At 42.9% G+C, this 23,179-nt stretch overlaps 1 protein-coding gene across 1 annotated transcript in view; it reads left to right on the top strand.

The window, feature by feature from the left end:
* LOC142742993 (protein argonaute-4-like) overlaps positions 1-23,179 on the top strand; it is a 67,063-nt gene that overhangs the window by 2,160 nt on the left and 41,724 nt on the right. The window contains 4 exon segments of the mRNA XM_075853300.1: positions 18,554-18,722; positions 18,808-18,928; positions 19,840-20,021; positions 20,171-20,307. Of these exon segments, the coding sequence (XP_075709415.1) occupies positions 18,554-18,722; positions 18,808-18,928; positions 19,840-20,021; positions 20,171-20,307 (609 nt within the window).

Raw genomic sequence — 23,179 nt, 5'->3', positions numbered from 1 at the left:
CAGCTTTTTGCGTGTGCAAAACCCACACGCTCGTGTGAATCCGGCCTGATACTGTGGTTATTAAACCAGGTATTGGTACTTTTGGCAGTGTGGGCAGGTGCCAAGTCCTGCTGGAAAATGAAATCAGCATTTCCATAAAGCTTGTCACCAGAGGGAAGCATGAAGTGCTCGAAAATATCCTGCTAGACGCTGCGCTGACTCTGGACTTGATATAACACAGTGGACCAACACTGCTGCTCAGTGGTACAAAGTCCTGTTTTCAGATGACAGTAAATTTTGTATTTCATTTGGTAATCTCGGTCCCAGAGTCTGGAGGGAGAGTGGAGAGGCGTCAATCCAAGTTGCTTGCGGTCCAGTGTGAAGTTTCCACAGTCAGTGATGGTTTGGGGAGCCATGTCATCTGCTGGTGTTGGTCCACTGTGTTATATCAAGTCCAGAGTGAGCGCAGCGTCTAGCAGGAAATTTTAGAGCACTTCGTGTTTCCCTCTGCTGACAAGCTTTATGGAGATGCAGATTTCATTTTCCAGCAGGACTTGGCACCTGCCACACTGCCAAAAGTACCAATACCTGGTTTACTAACCGCAGTATCGCTGTACTTGATTGGCCAGCAAACTCTCCTGACCTAAACCCTATAGAGAATCTATAGTGTATTATGAAGAAGAAGATGAGAGACACCAGACCCAACAATGCAGACGAGCTGAAGGCCGCTATCAAAGCAACCTGGGCTTCCATAACACCTCAGCAGTGCCACAGGCTGATCGCCACCATGCCACGCCGCATTGATGCAGTAATTCATGTAAAAGGAGCCCCGACCAAGCATTGAGGGCATATATTGTACATACTTTTCAGTAGGCCTACATTTCTGTATTAAACATCATTTTTGAAATTGGGCTTATATTATAATCTAATTTTCTGAGACACTAAATTTGGGGTTTTCATGAACTGTTAGATATAATCATCAGCATTACAAGGAAAAAATGCTGGAAATACATCACTGTGTGTGTAATGAATCTGAGTTTCACTTTTTGAATTGAATTTCTGAGTGGAACTGGATAAAACTACGCGTTTCAAAGACTATACAGCTTTTTTGTCCGTTTTTGCCTTTAAAACGTGTAGGGCGATCCCTCATTGAGAGCGCTCCCTCCTTATTCCCTTTACTCTCCCGGTTTGCTGTACTGTTTACCAGCACCACGGCACTTGAGAGCTACGCATATAGCATGGACACCAGACAAGTCTCGGTCACTATCTCACCACCTGATGCATCCCGGTGAGTGCCCGGTGTTCACTATATTTGGCAGTTACAGGTGCTCAGGATCTGGCATGTAATACAGGTGTCTAGTTACACTCCGTAGTTGGTTATGAAGCGCAGTACCTATACATTTATTACATGGACTTGTCTGTTTCATGGTTTTACGGGTTTCCACCGTCTGGTACGTACAGCTCAACCCAAAGTATATCACTATATATTGAAGAACACATTGCGGGTGTTTCCATAAAATATATATCTTTTTATCGTGTTTAGGAAACCGAGGCATTTACGAAGACTGATATACCGCCAGTCTAGTCTGCGCCGTATTTCCGAACACGCTGAATGCCTGTTGGGGAGAAAGATGCCACATAATTTGTATCTTTATTGTATATGTTTGGGAGTGGTTAACCCCTTCCCGCCGGATCACGTATATAAACGTCATTAAAATCGGTGGCTTACCGCCTTTTCACGTAAATGTACGTCATGGAGATGAAGCTGGCTCAGAAGCTGAGCCAGCGACATCACCACCGGGTGACAGCTGTATGTTACAGCTGGCACCCTAAGGTATCGGCCAGGACCGGAGCTAGCCTCCGATCCGACCGATTAACCCCTCACATGCTGCGTTCAATAGAGATCGCAGCATGTGAGGAGTTTATAGCCACCGGCACCCCAGCAACGTAATCGCTGGGTTGCCGGTGGCTGCAAAGGCGATCGGAGGGCTAATGCTTACCTCCCGATCAGCCTGTAACGGAATCCTCCTATGCCCCGTCGTCAGCCTGGCCCAGGAGGCTTCCGGTAACATCGGCAAGATGGCGCCGGCTCAGCTTCCGGCTCAGAAGCTGAGCCGGCGTCATCAGCAGTGGGTGTCCGCTGTATGTTACAGCGGACACCCCGATCTATCGCCAGGAACCGGAGCTAGCTCCGATTCCTGGCATTAACCCCTTCGATTCAGCGATCCATTGTGATCGCTGCATCCTAGAGGTTTGTAGAAAATCGGCAGCCTTGCCATGCGATGGCAAGGCTGGCGACTGCTACCATGGCAACAGGAGCCCTAACAATGGACTCCTGTCTGCCATTACGTAAGCTGATTAGGCCCCGCCCAGAGGCGGAGCCTGATCGGCTTGCTGTCAGTGAACAACTGACAGTTCCAATACATTGCACTACATAGGTAGTGCAATGTATTAGAACATCAAACAAACAGTTGGACATTCAAGTCCCCTAGTGGGACTAAAGAAAAGTGTAAAAAAAGTTAAAATAAAAGTTGGAAAACATACAATAAAAGTTTCAAATAATAACACAAAACACAATCGCCCTTTTTCCCTTATCAAGTCATTTATTATTGAAAAAAATAATAAAGCCATACATATTTGGTATCTCTGTGACCGTAACGACCTGAACTATAAAAATATTATGTTATTTATCCAGCGCAGTGAACGCCGTAAAAAAAAACCTCAAAAACACTGCCATAATTACTGTTTTTTTGGTCACTGTCTTCCAAAAATTGAAATAAAAAGTGATCAAAAAGTCGCATGTATCCAAAAATGGTACCGATAAAATCTATACCTCGTCTCGCAAAAAAACAAGCCCTCACACAGCTCCATCGATGAAAAAATGTAAAAGTTATGGCTCTCACAACTTGGCGACAGAAAAAATACATTCTCTTTCCAAAAGTAATTTTATTGTGCAAAAAGTTATAAAAAAGTTCTATAAATTTGGTATCGCCGGAATCGTACTGATCCGTAGAATAAAGGTAACATGTAGTTTATAACGTACGGTGAACGGTGTATATAAAAAAAAAAAGTGGCACAAGCTGGTCATGACATATTTGACACTGAATTGGCATATCTAGGGAAACATTTTAATTTGTACCTTCCGCAGCGCAATCATTTATGGAAAAGACACGTGGGGTGAAAATGCTCACTACACCTCTTAATAAATGCCTTGAGGGGTGCAGTTTCCAAAATGGGGTCACTTCTCAGGGGTTTCTTTTATTATTTCACATCAAAGCCTCTGCAATTGTGAACCAATACTTTATAAGTCGCCAAATTAGGCCTCAATTTTACATGGTACTCCTTCACTCCTGAGCCCTGTCGAATGTCCAGGCAAAAGATTAGGGCCACATGTAGGGTGATTCTAAAACAGGGAAACGCCGCATAATAATTGAGAGCTGTCTTGTTATGGTGGCACAAGCCGGGCACCACATATTGGCGTATCTAAGGAAAAATTCCCATTTTCATTCTCCCACATCGTGTGCACACGAATTTCTGCAAAACACCTGTGGGGTTAACATGCTCACTACACCCCTAGGTGAATACCTTGAGGGTGTTGTTTCCAAAATGGGGTCACTTCTGGGGGGGATCCACTGTTTTGGTCCCACAGGGACTTTGCAACTGCAACATAGCGACCAGAAACCAAATGCAGCAAAATCTGTACACCAAAAGCAAATGGCGCTCCTTCCCTTCTGAGCCCTGCCGTGTGCCCAAACAGCATTTTACGACCACGTGTGGGGTATTGCCGTACTCCAGAGAAGTTGCTTTACAAGCGTTGGGGTTCTTTTTTTCCTTTATTTGTTGAGAAAATTAAAAATTTGGAGCTAAAGCTACGTCTTATTGAAGAAAAAGGATTTTTTTTATTTTCACTGCCCAATTCTAATAAAATCTATGAAACACCTGTGGGGGCAAAATGCTCACTACACCCCTAGATGGATTCCTCAAGGGGTGTAGTTTTCTCAATGGAGTCACTTTTTTGGCGTTTTCACTGTTTTGGTACCTCAGGGGCTTTGCAAATGCGACATGGCCTCCACAAACCATTCCTGCTAAACTTGAGCTCCAAAAGCCAAATGGCGCTCTTTCCCTTCTAAGCTCCGCCGTGTGTCCAAACATCCGTTTATAACCACATGTGGGGTATTGTTTTACTCGGGAGAAATTGCTTTACAAATGTTGTGGTGCTTTTTCTCCTTTAGTCCTCGTGGAAATTAGAAAAAATTAGCTAAACCTACATAATCTTTGAAAGAATGACGATTTTTATTTTCACGGCCTACTTCCAATAATTTCTGCAAAAAACCTGCGGGGTCAAAATTCTCACTATACCCCTAGATAATTTCCTCAAGGGGTGTAGTTTCCAAAATGGGGTCACTTTTGGTGGATTTCCACTGTTTTGGCACCGAAAGAGCCCTTGAAACCTGACATGGTGCCTAAAATATTTTCTAATAAAAAGGAGGCCCAAAATCCACTGGGTGCTCCTTTGCTTCTGAGGCCGGTGCTTCAGTCCATTACCACACTAGGGCCACATGTGGGATATTTCTAAAAACTGCAGAATCTGGGCAATAAATATTGAGTTGCGTTTCTCTGGTAAAAACTTCTGTGTTACAAAAAAAATTGAATAAAAATGAATTTCTGCAAAAAAAAATGAAATTTGAAAATTTCACCTCTACGTTGCTTTAATTCCTGTGAAACGTTTAAAGGGTTAAGAAACTTTCTAAATGCTGTTTTGAATACTTTGAGGGGTGAAGATTTTAAAATGGGGTGACTTTTTGGCGGTTTCTAATATATAAGGCCCTAAAAGCCGCTTCACAACTGAACTGCCCCCTGTAAAAATAGCCTTTTGAAATTTTCTTGAAAATGTGAGAAATTGCTGCTAAAGTTCTAAGCCTTGTAACGTCCTAGTTAAATAAAAGGAGGTTCAAAAAACGATGCCAATCTAAAGTAGACCTATGGTGGGATGTTAATTAGCAACAATTTTGTGTGGTATAACTGCCTGTCTTACAAGCAGATACATTTACATTTAGAAAAATGCTAATTTTTGCAATTTTTCACCAAATTTTGGTGTTTTTCACTGGTAAATATTGAATTTATCGACCACATTTTTCCACTATCATAAAGTCCAATGTGTCACGAGAAAACAATCTCAGAATCGCTTTGATAGGTAAAAGCGTTCCGGAGTTATTGCCACATAAAGTGAAATATGTCAGATTTGAAAAAATGGGTCTGGTCCTGAAGGCCAAAATGAGCTTGGTCCTGAAGGGGTTAAAGGTGAACCTACTCTCTTCCGGGTTCTGTGTATATTTCTGTGGCCACAGCTTTTATTTGAATCATCCCCGTCCCCCCTCCATGCCCATGGTGTCTTATCCAACCATCATACCTATAAGCCCTTCGAGCCGGATTAAGAAAATGCCTTTGAGGAGCATTTATTGCGTGTTTTTTGCAGACCAATCACGTGAACTGTAATGCTTCTGACACGGGATGTGGACCCCTTCTGCCATGGGCTAGTTCACCCCTTCTCAGAGTCACAGCTAAAGCCTCATGGTCCATGGTGCAAAAGATCAGCTTGGGCCCCCTTATTCTCCCCACTCCCATTGACAAAAAACAAAATATCATCATGTATACATTTTGTGTATACATAATTGTTTTATTTATCTATGTTACTTAAATAGCGCCAACATATTCCGCAGCACACTACCGAGGTTGCCCAAACTCACTGTCCCCATTGGGGCTCACAATCTAAATTCCCTATCTTGAGTAAGCACTCATGCACACTGACTTATTACTGCTCTGTCAAAATCTAGTTGTACGAAGCTATAATATGGCTCCCATATTACTCTGAGGACCTACTGTACCTCCTTATGTACCTAAATATTTTATTTTGAAGCATACAGTTTTGTTTTCTATCGGATTCTATATGAATCAGTCAGCCAAAAAAATGGTGAATGTTCCATCGCATGCTGTATTATGGAGATATTCTCCCCAAACAGCATTGTGTCAAGGGGAAAATACCTCTGTAATACAGCGGCGTATGTTCCAGAGTTCTAACGTTGTAATGTGGTATTTTTTTTATGTTCTGCCATTTTTGTACAACTTCAGAAAAAAATGTCAGTTTTCGTGGGAAAACAAACCCAAAATTCAGGCCTCAGACAAGACACCCCCCCTTCCCACTCTTGGATCCTCTTCCTCTCTTGGGTGCCGCCACACATCCTGATGCCATTTGAGTATGAGGACGTTGGTGTGCAGCGCTGCCTGTCGCCCGGAGCTGAGGAGGATGGAAGGAGGAGGGTAAGTAAATAGAACTTAAAGAGGCTCTGTCACCAGATTTTGCAACCCCTATCTGCTATTGCAGCAGATCGGCGCTGCAATGTAGATAAGAGTAACGTGTTTTTTTGTTTTTTTTTAAATGAGCATTTTTGGCCATTTTTATATTTATGTAAATGAGGCTTTCTAAAGTACAACTGGGCGTGTATTATGTGCGTACATCTGGGCGTTTTTTACTTCTTTTACTAGCTGGGCGTTGTGTATAGAAGTATCATCCACTTCTCTTCACAACGCCCAGCTTCTGGCAATGCAGACACACAGCGTGTTCGAGAGATCACGCTGTGACGTCACTTCCTGCCCCAGGTCCTGCCTCGTGTCGGACCAGCGAGGACACATCGGCACCAGAGGCTACAGTTGATTCTGCAGCAGCATCAGTGTTTGCAGGTAAGTAGCTACATCGACTTACCTGCAAACGCCGATGCTGCTGCAGAATCAACTGAAGCCTCTGGTGCCGATGTGTCCTCGCTGGTCCGACACGATGCAGGACCTGGGGCAGGAAGTGACGTCACAGCGTGATCTCTCTCGAACACGCTGTGTCTGCACTGCCAGAAGCTGGGCGTTCTGAAGAGAAGTGGATGATACTTCTATTCACAACGCCCAGCTAGTAAAACAAGTAAAAACGCCCCGATGTAACGAACACAATACACACCCAGTTGTACTTTTACTTTAAACATGCCCAGTTGTACTTTAGAAAGCCTCATTTACATAAATATACTTAACTTGGCCAAAAATGCTCGTTTTTAAAAAAACAAAACGTTACTCTTATCTCCATTGCAGCGCCGATCTGCTGCAATAGGAGATAGGGGTTGCAAAATCTGGTGACAGAGCCTCTTTAATGAAAACTACAGAGGCCCCAGTTATTACAGTATGGCTTTGTTCACATAACTTTTTATTATTTTTTTTGGAATACGTTTGACGTATATGTGGGGAAAGCTATGACAGATGTTTAACAGTGGCATCCGTTACCCATAAGAGATTATGGTATCTGTTAAACGAATACGTTATGAACTTGACCTTTTTTTATGATGGGTCAGTTTAAAGGATAACATTATAGACTATTGGCATCAATTTAACGCAACCATCGCCCATAGGCTATAGTGGCATCCTTTTAATAAATGTCATGAAAAGCTCATGAATTGGGGGCTTCCCCTACATTGACTGACTTTACTACTCACTGAATCGCCCACACACTTGTAGCGGCGGTTCACCGTATTCGTTTCCTCCCATTCACTTGAATAATACTGTGGAATGCGTACGAGCAGTGGAAATGAAGGGGAAGCAGCGCTCGTACAAGCGCTGACGCCACTTCAAAATCATGAATAGACGGTGCCAGGAGTCGGACCGCGACCGATCACATATTGATGGTTTATCCTGAGGATATGCCATAAATTTTATGGGACTGGAAAACCCGTTTAGGGTGTATTCACACTTGCAGGTTTTTATCTTCGAATGGATGCCTGTGACCGATGCCATAAAGTGTCAACTTTCACCCGTAGGATATCATGCTTAAAGAAAAAAACTGAAAAGTATACTTATTTTTTTATTATTATTGGACTACTCTGGATACAATAGGGTAGCCTACTGCACTGTTCCTACTGCCAGTGGACACACGTGCCCTGTAGCTCACTCAAGTAGGCGGGTGGTGGAGTGATTCTTGCTATTGTACAGGCCAGCCAATAAGAGTTTGCTCACTAGAAGCTGACACTTCTTACTGGCTCTGAACACATTAGGAGAGGGAATCAAAATAACACCAGGAGGCGCCATAACAAGTATGTAACAGCAATATCTAGACATAAAAGCATTTTATTTTAAATATTCCAATTTGATTTATTTTTTTTTTTTCTTGCATGATCTATCGGGGAAATGTAATATTGTACTGAGGTATAACCCCTCTAAAGAAAAACCAAATAAAAACTTGCCTATTATTCATTTGTCTAAGTGTGTTTTTTTGTTTTTGTTTTTTACACCAGCCAATATTTGCCATAAAAATGAGCGCTGATCGAGACAGCTCGTTGATTGGCGCTTGTTTGCTCCTTTCACAAGGAGCTCTGATCAGTAATGTATGGAGACGAGCGCTCGTTACGATTGCTCATCCCCGTGCATTTCCATTGCGTCGGCAGCACGTCTCTCGGTTTACACAGGGAGATGTGCTGCCGATAACATTTTCTACTGCATAAACTATATGATCAGCTGTCCAATGTAACTGCAATATATTGAGACGGGAGCACGGAGACTTTATAGTCCTACTTTTTGCTATGGCATTTAGGCAACATCTCAGTCTTATTCGCACACTGCAAAGCAATCCAATAATTTGGGAAACTAAAGACCCCTATTCCAGTGTTTACCTATAATAATGCCATCTTCTGCATGTTCACAGCTGTAACATTTCACTGTGCTTGATGGAAGATTTCACAACTTTTTCCTATTGCCAAGTGGAACCTCCTGCTGAGGAACATTTGGTCCACTTGATTGTCGGGATTGTGTTCTGTATTAACTTGAGAAGCCATTAATGTGTTTAAAAATAGCTATGAGCAGTGCGTTTAGATGGCTGTTTGGGAAGCCCTTCCTGATTTGTCTCTGCAGCAGCCAAGTTACATAGTGTGGTTGAAAGAAGACACATGTCCATTAAGTTCAACCAAGGGAAAAAGTTAATCATGTCCCCCCTTTTTTAGCCTTGAAAAGAGACTAGGTTTAATTCTTTTAACCTGTTAGTGACCACAAATACGCCTTTTCACGGTGGCCACTAATGGGCTTTATTCTGATGCATACGCCTTTTCACGGCGCTGCATCAGAATAAATAAACAGCCGTTAAATCTCCCTGCTCTCAGCTGCCAGATGTATCTGAGGGCTGGGGGCATCCCTGCTCTATAGCGTGCACCGCATCTGAGTGGTTTTGGAGAGAGGGAGGGAGCTCCCTCTCATCCCACCAACACTCGGCGATGAGATCGCCGAGTGTCTGTGTCTCCGATGGCAGCCGGGGGCCTAATAAAGGCTCCAAGGTCGTCTTGTAGTGAATGCCTGCTAGGTCATGCCGGAGGCATGGCCTAGCAGATGCCTGTCCGTTTTAAACGGACAGGCAGTAATACACTGCATTACAAATGTATTGCAGTGTATTATAAAAGCGATCAGAGGATCGCATATTAAAGTCCCCTAGTAGGACTAGTAAAAAAGTACAAAAAAAGTTTAATAAAGTGAATAAGAAAAAAAATTAAAAACCCACTTTTTTTTTTTACAAAATGAGTTACTATTAAAAAAAAACAACTAAATAAAGCAAAGAAGTTACACATATTTGGTATCGCCACGTCCGTAATGACCCCAACTATAAAGCTATTACATTATTGTAACCGCCATAATAAACAATGGAAAAATTGCTGTTTTCTGTTAATCCTGCCTTAAAAAAAGGTGATAAAAAGTGATCAAAAAGTCGCATCTACTCCAAAATGGTACGAATAAAAACTACAAGTCGTCCCGCAAAAACAAAAGCCCTCCTACAACTGCATCGGTGGAACAATAAAAACGTTACGGCTCTTCAAATATGGAGACACAAACAAATAATTTTGGAAAAAAATAGTTTTTACTGTGTAAACGTAGTAAAACATACAAAATCTATACAAATTTGGTATAGTTGCAATCGTAACAACCCGCTGAATAAAGTTATTGTGTTATTTATATCACACGGTAAACGGTGTCGATTTAGGATGCAAAAAAAAGTGGCAACATTTCTGGGGGTTTTTCTACTAAAAAAAAAGTTAATAAAGTTAATCAATAAATATGTACACCAAAATAGTGCTATTAAAAAATACAACTTGTCCCGCAAAAAAGCAAGACCTTATACAGCTATGTCGACGCAAAAAAAAAAAGTTATAGCTCTTGGAATGCGACGATGGAAAAACTTAAAAAATACCTTGGTCATTAAGGTTTCAAATACGCTGGTCATTAAGGGGTTAATTATTCCTAATTTAAATTCTCCATGCCCCTTATTAGCTTCGTTGCTCTTTGTATTTTTTCCAGCTCCAGGGCATCCTTTCTATGAACTGGAGCCCAGAACTGAACTGCATATTCTAATGAGGCCGCACTACACGCTGCGTTTTGCGTGCACAAAAGCCACTTAACAGCTCTGTGTGTCATCAGATAGGATGTGTGCGGCTGCGTGATTTCTGCGCAGCCGCCATCATTATGACAGTCCGTTTGGATGTTTGTAAATTGAAAAGCACGTTGTCCTTTTCTGTTTCCAAACATACTTTTGACTGCTGTTGCGCGAATAATGCGCGTCCCACGGAAGTTCTTCCGTGTGGTGCGCGTGATTTTCATGTACCCATTGACTTTAATGGGTGCGTGATGCGCGATAAACGCAGAAACATAGGACCTGTCGTGAGTTTTACGCAGCGGACTCACGCTGCGCAAAAATCACGGACAGTCTGCACTGCCCCATAGACTTGTATAGGTCCGTGAAAAACACGCGCGTGGCACGGACGTATATCGCGTTCGTGTAAATCCGCCCCTTAGTCTATGATTTACAAGTACCCCCAGATCCTTCTCAACAAGTGACTCCCCCAGTGTAGCTCCCCCTAGGACATATGATGCATGCAGGTTGTTCGTACCCAGATGCATAACTTTACATTTATCTACATTAAACTTCATTTCCCAAGTGGACGCCGAAACACTTAGTGTGTCCAAATCCGCTTGCAATTCACGAACATCTTCCATAGACTGAGCTATACTACATAGCTTGGTGTCATCTGCAAAAATAGAAATAGTGCTATTAATCCCATCCTCATTAATAAATAAGTTGAATAATAGTGGTCCCAGCACTGAACCCTGGGGTACACCACTTATTACCGGGGACCATTCAGAGTAGGAATCATTGACCACAACTCTCTGGATACGGTCCTTGAGCCAATTCTCAATCCAATTACAAACGATACTTTCTAAACCCATAGTCCTTAATTTACCCATTAGACGTCTATGGGGGACAGTGTCAAATGCCTTTGCAAAGTCCAAAAACACTATATCCACAGCGGCCCCTCTGTCTAGGCTTCTGCTCACCTCTCCATAAAAACAAATCAGGTTGGTTTGACAGCTTCTGTTCTTAGTAAAACCGTGCTGGCTGTCACTTATAATACAATTTTTTCTATAGATTACACCAAAAGTAATTTTTTTTCAGTGTTTACCTCCTTTTGTAATTCAAACCACAAGGTTTCAATCTCCTCATAATCTTCACCCACTATTATCTCTTTCACACTCGCCTTCATATCACTTCTCACATACGGACATACACCACCAGTTGAAAAAGCTGCATAAACTGCAACTCGGGAGAATTTTTTTTTATTTATTTTTCCTAAAATGAATAAGCGTTTATACTTCCAGCCTATCCTTTGTCATAGCGATGCTGTCTGGTTTCCATGCAGCCCGGTCACCTGGGATGACGTTTCATCAAGTGACTGCACTGGTCACATGGGCTGCAGTGTCATCCCAGGAGGCCGGCCAGGACGAGAACGGAAGATTCCAGGACTAGTACACGGCGTACTTTTTATGCAACGTATCCGCCCTGTGTGAACATGGCCTTAGGGTATGTTCCCACACACAGAATATGCTGCGGAATTTCTGCAGCGGCATCTAAAAAAGAAAACCGGTTAAATCGGTAACAGAAATCTGCAGCAATTAGTACGTTTTTACCTTGCATATTACTGCAGAATCTATGCTTTTTTCCACAGCGGTGTTACTTGTGGATTTAGTATTAAATATTGATTAATAGGTGCACCTGCGGTTTTCCAATTGTTTGTACTGCGTTTCCTCTGCGTAAACTATGTACAAACCGCAATAAAACAAATCTGTTGTGGAATTTATACTCTATTCAAGTCTATGTGTAAAACCCAGCCTCTCTGCCCAAAACCCGCTGCATAAATCGACATAATGCAAAATTGAAAGCCACACTGCAAAACACAACTTTTCTGCGTTTTGGTTTTTGTTTTTTCAACAGCGTGGGCCAGAGATTTGTTAAATCTGATTCACTTTGCTGCTACTGTAAATGCTGTGGAATTTCTGCGCAGAATTTTATTGTGGAAATTCCACATCATTTTACACTACGTGGGAACCCAGCCTTAGAATTCAGCATTGCAAAAGGTGCAATTCTGCTCTGGTCATGAAGGCCCAAAACACCCCCGGTCAAAAAAGTTAGGCCCCATGCACACGAACATATCTTTGCGGCCGCAATATACCTGCAAATCTGCGGGTGAATTGTGGCCCCATTCATTTCAATAGTCCCATGCACACGACCGTGGTTTCCACAGTCCGTGCATTGCCCAGTAGTCTAGACCGCAAAAAGCTCGGACATGTGTTATTACGGCCGCATCTTGCGATCCAGGCTTGTTGAAATTAATGCACACGGCAATGTGCACAGCCTGTGACTTGCGGCTCGGACAGCCGGGGAGTGTCACCCGTGAACACCACTACAGTTGTGTGAATGAGGCCTTAAGGTTTATACCCATAGCTTCAAAGGATATGTCTACCTTTACAACAAAGCTCTTTTTTTTTTTTTTTTTTTTAAATAGGCTCTGTCACCACATTATAAGTTGCCTATCTTGTACATGATGTGATCGGCGCTGTAATGTAGATTACAGCAGTGTTTTTCATTTGAACAATCATTTTTGACAGTTATGACTTATATTAGATGTATGCTAATGAGTTTCTCAATGGACAACTGGGTGTGTTTTACTATATGACCAAGTGGGTGTTGTACAGAGGAGTGTATGACGTTGACCAATCAGTGATACACTTCTCTCCATACATTTACACTGCAGATAGCGATATAGCTATATCGCTATGTGCAGTCACATAAACACACTATAACATTACTGCAGTGTCCTGACAATGAATATAGATTACCTCCAGCCAGGACGGGATGTGTATTCATTCTCCTGACCACTTCTCTGTGATTTACAGCATAGCAGGCGTAGTCTCGCGAGATTACACTGTAAACTGTCATTTACAGCAAGATCTTGCTGTGCTGTAAATCACACAGGCGCTACAGAAGTCGTCAGGATTCTGAATACGCATCACTTCCTGGCTGGAGGTAATGTATATTCATTGTCCGGACACTGCAGTAATGTTAGTGTTTGTGTATGTGGCAGTGTAAATGAATGGAGAGAAGTGTATGACACTGATTGGTCACTGATTGGTCAGCGTCATACACTTCTCTCCACAATGCCCACTTGGTCATATAGTAAAACACGCCCAGTTGTCCATTGAGAGTCATCAGCATAAAGCTAATATAGGTCATAACTCCGTCAAAAATGATCGTTTTTCGAAATAAAAAACACTGCTGTCATCTACATTACAGCGCCGATCACATCATGTACAATATAGGCCACTTATAATGTGCTGACAGAGCCTCTTTAACCCCTTAGTGACCATCCCATTTTAAGCCCTAATGACCAAGCTATTTTATTTGTTTTTCTATAGTCGCATTCAAAGAGCTATAACTTTTTTTATTTTTTCGTCTACATAGCTGTATGAGGACTTGTTTTTTGCGGGATTAGTTGTACTTTTTGATAGCACCATTTTTGGGTACATATAATTTTTTTATTAACTTTTTTGGGGGGGGGGATTATAAAAAAAAAACCTGAAATTCCACAATTGTTCTATGCGTTTTTAAATTGACGCCGTTCACTGTGCGGCGTAAATAGCATGTTACCTTTATTCTATGGGTCGGTACGATTACGGCGATACCACATATGTAGAGGTTTTTTATGTTTTACGACTTTTGCACAATAAACACACTTTTCAACTAAAATTATTTGTTTTTGCATCGTCTCTTTCCAAGAGCCGTAACTTATTTATTTTTCCATCAATGTAGTGATTTTTCGGGCTTGTTTTTTGCGGGACGAGACATAGTTTTGATTGGTACTGTTTTGGGGAACATGGGACTTTATTGATTCATTTTATTATGACTTTTTTGGAGGGCGATGGAAAAAAATTGCAATTTCACCATTGTTTTTTGCGTTTTTTTTTACGCTGTTCACCTTGAGTCTGTTCGTCTTTTTTTTTACTCTAATTTTTATTATTAATCTTTATTTCACATTGATGACTTATTTTATTAGTCCCACTAGGGGACTTTACTGTGCGATCTTCAGATCGCTGCTATAATGCTTTGGTATACTTCGTATACCAGAGCATTATTGCCTGTCAGTGTAAATCTGACAGGCAATCTATTAGGACGTGCCTCCGGCGCGTCCTAACAGGCATATGTCCAGGGCAGACCTGGGGGCTTTTATCAGGCCCCCGGCTGCCATGACACCCCATCGGAGACCCGCGATTGCATTTGCAGGCCGCCGATGGGTGACAGAGGGAGCTCACTCCCTCTGTAAACAAGTTAAATGCCGCGGTCGCTATTGACGGTGGCATTTAACAGGTTAAACGGCCGCGATCGAAGAGGAGACCCGTGCAGGACTTAGACTAGGCTCACGTGAAAGGCGACGGCCTAGCCTTAAGGCCCCTTAGTGACCAACGTGAAAAGGCGTATTGGTGGTCACTAAGGGGTTAAAATTATTTCAAGTTTTCAAGTATTTTTTTTCTATAGCTACTATACAGACCTGTCTCCATGGTAACAGGCTTAAAACCAACACTGTTTAGTCAGTGTTTTGCAGTCCGTCTCCTTTCTACCCTACTTCTAGTTATCGTACAAGTTAATCGTGCCCTATTACGGATGTATCCTCCCCTTCCCACCACCAATAAGTCTACGATGTCTCACAGAGGTACCAAACAGTGGTACAAGGTACAGGTATTTGGCGTTGCCATGTGCATGAGGCCTAGTTCTGAGTACTGCATGTACTTTTACCTCACTAGAAAACGAACAAACACTGCAGTAGTAACATTTTGAAAAATAAACTATTTAGTTTGCGTTTGAAACTGTCTTCATTATTTTGTCTTAACTTATTTATGGCTTCCTCTGAATGCTTACGGAAAAGTTAGCGTCTGAGACCATTTGCCGATAATTTTTTGTTTTCCAATGTCATGGAAAATTTATATTTCTCTCTCTCTCTATAAATTCAAGGGGGGTATAAATGGGAACCAATATCCCCTGCCTTGGGGAAAAACAGGCAAGTTGATGTAATTTGGGACTTGACTAGTGTGTTTCTGCAGGACTAAACGGTCCTTACTTTTTAGGCCTTATTCAGACGAACGTATAATACGTCCGTGCTACGTGCGTCATTATCAGACAGTCCGCGATTTTCACGCAGCGTATGTCCGCTGTGTAAAACTCACGACATGTCCTATATTTGCCCGTTTTTTGCGCATCACGCACCCATTGAAGTCAATGGGTGAGTGAAAACCGCGCACGGCAAACGGACGCACTTCCTTGTGATGCGCGCTACAGTAGTCAAAACTGAATGAAAACAGAAAAGCACCATGTGCTTTTCTGTTTACAAACCTAAAAACAGTGTCATAATGATGCCGGCTGCGCGAAAATCACGCAGCCACGCATCATATGCTGGTGACACACGGAGCTTTTATGGACCTTTTGCGCGCGCAAAACGCACACGCTCGTGTGAATCCGGCCTTAGAATGTATGAAGGATTTTATTGAAGTTAAAGGGGTTTTCCCAGAACCTTAAATTATCACATCCACCGGATAGGTGATGTTCTGATCACTGGGGGTCCCACTGCTGGGACCACCATGGATTGTGAGAATCGGGGTCCCAAACCCCCATATCGTCGTCAGTGCATCCCCTGCTGTTAAAGGAAGCTTGAATAAAAAGACGGCTAAGGCGGGATTCACACGACCGGGTCGTTCCCGAGCCCGAGTGCCGGCTGGTAAAATCGGCCATTCTGCCCGGCCGGTTTGCATAAAGTTATGCATCCGTGCCGGGCCGGGCAGATCCGGACAGTGACATCAGCGGCAGCTCCTGAAGGGGAATCCCCATGTGTTCGGGGATTCCGCTTCAGGAGTTTCCCCTGATGTCACTGCCCAGATATGGACAGACATCAAGCGCTCTGTCCAGGAGCGGAATCCCCGAAAACACGGGGATTCCGCTCCTTTAAGGAGCTAAAGTGCGGCTAGCACATAGCAGAGCGGGGAGATACCTCCCTGCTCTGCTATAGTGGCGTCGCTGCAGTAGTAGCAGCAGCAGCAGCTGCTGCTACTAGCGGCGCCATCGAAGGTGTCGCCGAGCCAGGGTGCTTTTAACAAGCAGGGGAAGGGAGCCAGCGCAGCGCTCCCTCCACCTGCTGTACACCCCGGCCCTGCCACCGTGTACAGCGATGCCATTCGTCAGAATGGCATCAACTCCTCCTCCTCACATGCACTCTGCGCTGTGAGGAGGAGGAGATAGAGCGCAACCGCCGGGAAACCCGGCCATCACTCGGAACACATTCCGGTGATGGCCGTGTAATACCCGGCCCCATAGACTTCTATGGGAGCCGGGCGGCCGGGTGCCCGGGCAAAGATAGAGCATGTCCTATTTTTTGACGGCCGGATTTCCCGGCCGTCAAAAAATCGGTCGTGTGAATAGCCCCATTAGGGGTCTATTATTCCTAATGCAGCCGGGTGCCGGCCGATTTATGAACGGCCGGCACCCGGCCGGGAAACCCTGCCGTGTGAATGAGGCCTAAGCATGCGCCTGCTACTCCAGTCAATGTCTGAAAATGATGGATACAGCTGTGTGCTGTTTCGGTCATTCCCAACAACTTTGAACGGTGGGGCATGTTAGACAGCGGCCCTAGTCCACGTCTTCCTCACTGTGGGTCAACCACGATCGGCGCGAGGTCCCTTGCATTTAGAAAATGATCCCCTATCCTTTGAATAGTTGATAACTTATGATAATGGGAAAGTCCCTTTTAATAAATGCCAACAATTGGTTTCCGAATTATAAATAATAATAAAAAAAACAAACTCAAAAGTGGACAAACCCTTAAAGTTTTCTCATATTCCTGTATTTACAATTATGCTTACCTTTCTTATATCCATGAGATAAACAAAAAACTAGTTCTAGTGCACAGATCATTCCATAGTAATGCTTCCATAGGAGAAGTGAATGGACTAAACATGGCATCAGTCATGTCCCCCACATCATGTGACCCTTGCTTTCAGGTAACGCTGTCCAGGTATATAAAAGTGAATAACCGGTTACTGAGAAACAGAATTTATTAAGTATTTCTACCTACAGCATCATGTCTGTCAGTGTCTGTATAGGACTTCTTAATGTGTGTATTTTTCTTTTATTTTTTTGTAACTTTATTAACATGACAATATCTCCAAGAGACAGGCGGCCATGTTATAAATCATCTGGAGACAGTAAATACACGTACAATGATGTAGTTGTTTGGCCTCGTTCACATATGCGTTGGGGTCCTGTTCTGACGTTCTGTCACCCATCGTTTTGCCGGAAGCAATAGCGTAGTTGACTACGCTATTGCTTCCGGCAAAACGACTAGTCCAGTGCACAACAGAGACAAACGGAAAACAAGGGCACCGGCTTCGTCACCATTGAAATCAATGGTGATGGAAACGGAAACCTCTGGTTTATGTTTGTGTCCAGGGTCCCGTTCTGGCGGAAAGCTCCGACGGAAAGTCAAAACGGGACCCCAACGCAGATGTGAACGAGGCCTTAAAGGGGTTTTCCAGTCCAAAAAAATTGATGGCCTATCCAGAATAGGCCATCAATATCTCATTGGTTAGGGTACAACTCCCGTCACCCCCCGCCAATCAGCTTTTTTGAGGAGGTGCTGCAGCACTCGTACGAGCCCTGCTTCCCCTTTATTCACTTTGCTGCTTGCACTGTGATTCGCCGACACACTTGTAGCTGTGGTTCACAGTATTACATCCTTCTCCCATTCATTTCAATAATAGGATAGGTCATCATTTTTTTGGAACTGGACAGCCCCTTTAATTCCACCGACTGTCCTATTCACTCAGAAAGTGGATGTGTCCTCTGTTGTCCCAACACATGTCTGCCATGTAACTGATTGTTAGGGGTCATGTGTTCAGAGGGGGTCCACGTGAATGATGCCATGTTTAATCCTATTCAGTTAGCTCATGGATGCGTTACACAGGGCTAATCTGGGCAATACCATTCTACTATGAAGAGACAGAGGCCTAATGCTCTGATGCAACAAAGGTAAATGAGCACAGAGTATATTCGAAAACTGTATGATTTACTATTCTACAAATAAACAAAAAAAAACAAAACCTTTTTTTAATTGAGCTTACTACTTATCCCAAGGTCCTCCACCGACCAACCTCTTCCAACCTCCGCGGCGTCCTGGCTTGGGAACTCTTGGGAAGCCAATTCGGCTCTTGGCCAACCATTTCCAGGTACAAATACCAAAAATTGATGTTTACCATTATGACGTGGACATTAAACCTGAGAAAAGACCCAGAAGAGTCAACAGGTAAAATATTTAATGAACTAGCATGTTGTTTCTTTTCTCTTTTCCCTCAACCATCCCAAATGTAACATTTCCTGTCCACATACAGGGAGGTGGTTGATACAATGGTGCGTCACTTTAAGATGCAGATATTTGGAGATCGTCAGCCGGGATATGATGGAAAAAGGAATATGTACACTGCACATCCACTGCCAATTGGGAGAGACAGGGTGAGAAATTCTATGGATTGGGGTCTTATTTTTTGTTTTGTTTTAGTTTTTTTGTTAAAGCGCTTATTTATAAGGCCCTGTTCACACTGAATTTTTTGCAGGCAGAAAATTCTGCCTCAAAATTCCGTCTGGAATTTTGAGGCAGATTTTGATCTGCCTGCAACACCGTTTATCGCCATTGAGCGCCGCGGGCAAAAACGTTGCAAAATACGCTTTCTTTGCCTCCCATTGATGTCAATGGGAGGTCAGAGACGTAAACGCCCGAAGTTGGGGCATGTCGCTTCTTTTACCCGCGAGACTGTTTTTCCTCGGAAAGAAACGCCTCCGCCTACCATTGAAATGGGAGGCATTTTCGGACACTTTTGGCGCGTCTTCCAACGCGGTTTCCTCATCAAACGTGTCAAACTGTGTGAACAGGGCCTAAAATGGCAAATTTTGTGGATTCTGTGGTCTCTTTTAAAGTTGTAAGAAAACTGAATTGGAAGGGTTTTTCAGATATTTGACATATCCACAGGCCCTGAACGGTAGTTACAGAAACTGCGTAGCTTGCATGCTACGCTGCTTCCATAACAGCCATTCACTACGCGGTTTCTGTAATTCATGTTCGGAAATCGCACAACAGAGCAGTAGAAAGGGGTTTAGGGGGCCCCGTTCTAGAGATGGGTACGGGGCCCAGGGGTGGGATCCACATTTATCTGACATTTATGACCTATCCTGTGAATATGTCATAAATGTCACTAATGGGGAAAACCCCTTTAAGACGAGGGAAAAAAATACATCATTTAATATACTGGCAATGCTTTTTTTAGTCTTAATCATGCTGCTTTTTTTATTTTGTAAGAAGGCATGACAATCAGGGCTTCGTGTGTATATGTATGTATATTTTTATTATATATCGCGCCTTTCTGCAGGTTGATCTGGAAGTGACCCTTCCAGGTGAGGGTAAAGACCAGACTTTCAAAGTGACTATTCAGTGGGTTTCAGTTGTGAGTCTGCAGCTTCTGTTGGAGGCATTGACTGGACATGTGAGTGAGGTTCCTGAAGATTCTGTGCAAGCGCTTGATGTGATCACCCGTCACTTGCCATCTATGAGGTATCCTTTTTTTTTTTTTTTTTTTTTTTTAAATGAACTATACGGTTTTTTTTTTTTTTTTTGGTTTTTTTTAAATCTAACCTTTCGTTTGATAAAATATTGTCTATATTTGTGTGTGTGTGTGTGTATAATATATTTTATTTCTGCAGGTATACCCCTGTTGGACGCTCATTCTTTTCACCCCCTGAAGGTTACTATCATCCACTGGGTGGGGGGCGTGAGGTTTGGTTTGGTTTTCACCAGTCCGTGCGTCCTGCAATGTGGAACATGATGCTCAATATAGACGGTGAGTAAGTTCTTCGTGTTAGTGAACATTCTGCAGTGTTGTCTGCGCTTTACCCACATTTCATTGCTTGTAAACTGCATTTTTTTATTTTGACCAAGTTTTATCATGTGAACTAAAAATAAAAAACACAGAATCATGCGTCAAAAATCCACAGTAGACTGCACTCTAACTGCAGTTGTTTTTCTCTCAATCTAACAGTAGGGTCACATGCTGCTCAGTAAATGAAATTCCCTTGCAATATTTAATTCAGCTAAATTTATGGCGTTTTTCTTTAAATAAATAATTAAATAAACATCATATTCATTGTACAGATCATAAAATAAACCATGTTCCCCATTTACAGGCTGTGTAAAAAAAACAAAAAAAAGTAGAGCCAGGAAAGTTACGACATTTGTTTACATAGTATGGTGTCACCTACCTAATGTTCAAAGTGTAAAGCAATGTGTACATAATTAATCTCGTTGCCTCTCTAAAGGGGAAAGTAAGTGACAATATACTGATTCTGCTCAAAGCTCCTACCCTAGTAGCACAGATTTGCAGCAGCACCAAGAGGGACACAGGGTAGCAAACAAAGATAAGCAAGGTATTTTTATGTTCGAAACACTGCAAGTTACTTTAAAACAGCTATTCACAGCATTTTTGGACTTTTGGTATGAAAATGCTAGAAGAGGGCTACATGAAAAGAAAAGGAATCCTGGACAACCCATTTTTAACCCTTTACCGTGTTATCACATACATGTACCATACGTCACAGGAGGGGTCTCCTTCCGGCATTCCAGCGTACATGATAGTGATCCCACGCTACATTCGCTGGAGCCCCTTCAGACTGACAGCTAGGCTGCTGCTACGTTTTAACCACTTAAATGTCGTGGTCAATAGGGGGCTCCCTATGAAGGCCAGCCGCCGATGGCTTACCATGGCAGCCGACGACCTAACAAAGGCCGCCGGTCTTGCCATGGTTGTATGTCTTTTAGGCTGTACCAGATACATGGCCTTATACACTACCTTTTCAATTTACATTGACAGGCAGTAATACTTTGGAATATGGAGTATAAAAAATAAAATAATGCTTGGTCATTAAAGCCGCATTAAGGCCTGCTCATTAAGGGGTTAAATTAAATTTGGTTCATTGGTACTGCAAGCAGTTTAAAGCTGGGGCTACAAGTTTGATCATAAGCAATTTGCTAGATGACCGCGCTTTCAATGTAGAAAAATTCCAGCGGCCACGCAGTGGCCTACAATTTTATTGTGACTTAAAAGGAACCGAATGCTGACATGCAGCCCCTGCCTAATACATAAGATACATTCAATTAAGTAAATTTCCATTGTCATTATTTTACTGAATTGGCATGCCGTTTACTTCCAACTGGGTTGTGCGAATTTGGTCAAAAAGGCAGCAGGAAAGACTGGAGATTTATTAAGATTGCCTCACGCCAGTCTTAATATACAGATTGCTGGAGTAAGATACGTCTAATTTATATACAGTTGGGTCCACAATTATTTGGACAGTGACACAAGTTTTGGCATTTTATCGGTTTACTGAAACATATTGAATATACAGTTATGTAATCAATATGGGCTTAAAGTGCAGACTCTCCGCTTTCATTTGAGGGTTTTCACATCCTGATTTGAGGAAGGGTTTAGGAATTACAGCTATTTAATTTGTAGCTGCCTCTTTTTCAAGGGACTAAAGGTAATTGGCCAATTATTTCAAAAGCTATTTAATGGGCTGCATGGGCTTTTCCCTTGTTAACCTGTCAATTAAGCAGGTGCAAGGTCTGGAGTTGATTCCAGGTGTGGCATTTGCATTTGGAAGCTGTTGCTGTGAACCCACAACATGAGGTCAAAGGATCTCTCAATGCAAGTGAAACAGACCATAGTTGGGCTAAAAAAAAATTAAGAAATCTATCAGTGATGGCACAAATGTTAGGAGCGGCCAAATCAGCAGTTTGGTACATTCTTGAAAAAAAAAAAAAAAAAAAGCCCACTGGTGATCTCGTGAACTCCAAAAGGCCTGAATGTCCACGGAAGACAACAGTGGTGGATGATCTCAGAATCCTTTCCATAGTGAAGAAAAACCCCTTCACAACATCTACCCAAGTGACGAACACTCCTGGAAGTAGGTGTATCAGTATCTAAGTCTACCATAAAGAGAAGACTTCATGAGAGCAAATACAGAGGGTTCACCACAAGGTGCAAACCATTAATCAGCCTCAAAAATAGAAAGGGCAGATTAGACTTTGCCAAACAACATGTAAAGAAGCCGGCCCAGTTCTGGAACCGCATTCTTAGAGGCTCTGTCACCAGATTTTGCAGCCCCTATCTGCTATTGCAGCAGATCGGCGCTGCAATGTAGATAAGAGTAACGTTTTTATTTTTAAAAAACAAGCATTTTTGGCCAAGTTATGACCATTTTTGTAGTTATGCAAATGAGGCTTGCAAAAGTCCAAGTGGGTGTGTTTAAAAGTAAAAGTCCAAGTGGGTGTGTATTAGGTGCGTACATCGGGGCGTTTTTAATGCTTTTACTAGCTGGGCGCTCTGATGAGAAGTATCATCCACTTCTCTTCAGAACGCCCAGCTTCTGGCAGTACAGACACAGCGTGTTCTCGAGAGATCACGCTGTGACGTCACTCACAGGTCCTGCATCGTGTCAGACGAGCGAGGACACCGGCACCAGAGGTTTCAGTTGATTCTGCAGCAGCATCGGCGTTAGCAGGTAAGTCGATGTAGCTACTTACCTGCAAACGCTGATGCTGCTGCAGAATCAACTGTAGCCTCTGGTGCCGATGTGTCCTCGCTCGTCTGACACGATGCAGGACCTGTGAGTGACGTCACAGCGTGATCTCTCGAGAACACGCTGTGTCTGCACTGC

This window comes from Rhinoderma darwinii, chromosome 2 (assembly GCF_050947455.1).
Source record: "Rhinoderma darwinii isolate aRhiDar2 chromosome 2, aRhiDar2.hap1, whole genome shotgun sequence".
In the NCBI taxonomy this organism is placed as follows: Eukaryota; Metazoa; Chordata; class Amphibia; order Anura; family Rhinodermatidae; genus Rhinoderma; species Rhinoderma darwinii.
Note: the sequence above shows the minus strand (reverse complement) of the source record. Positions and strands in the feature narration are given on the sequence as shown.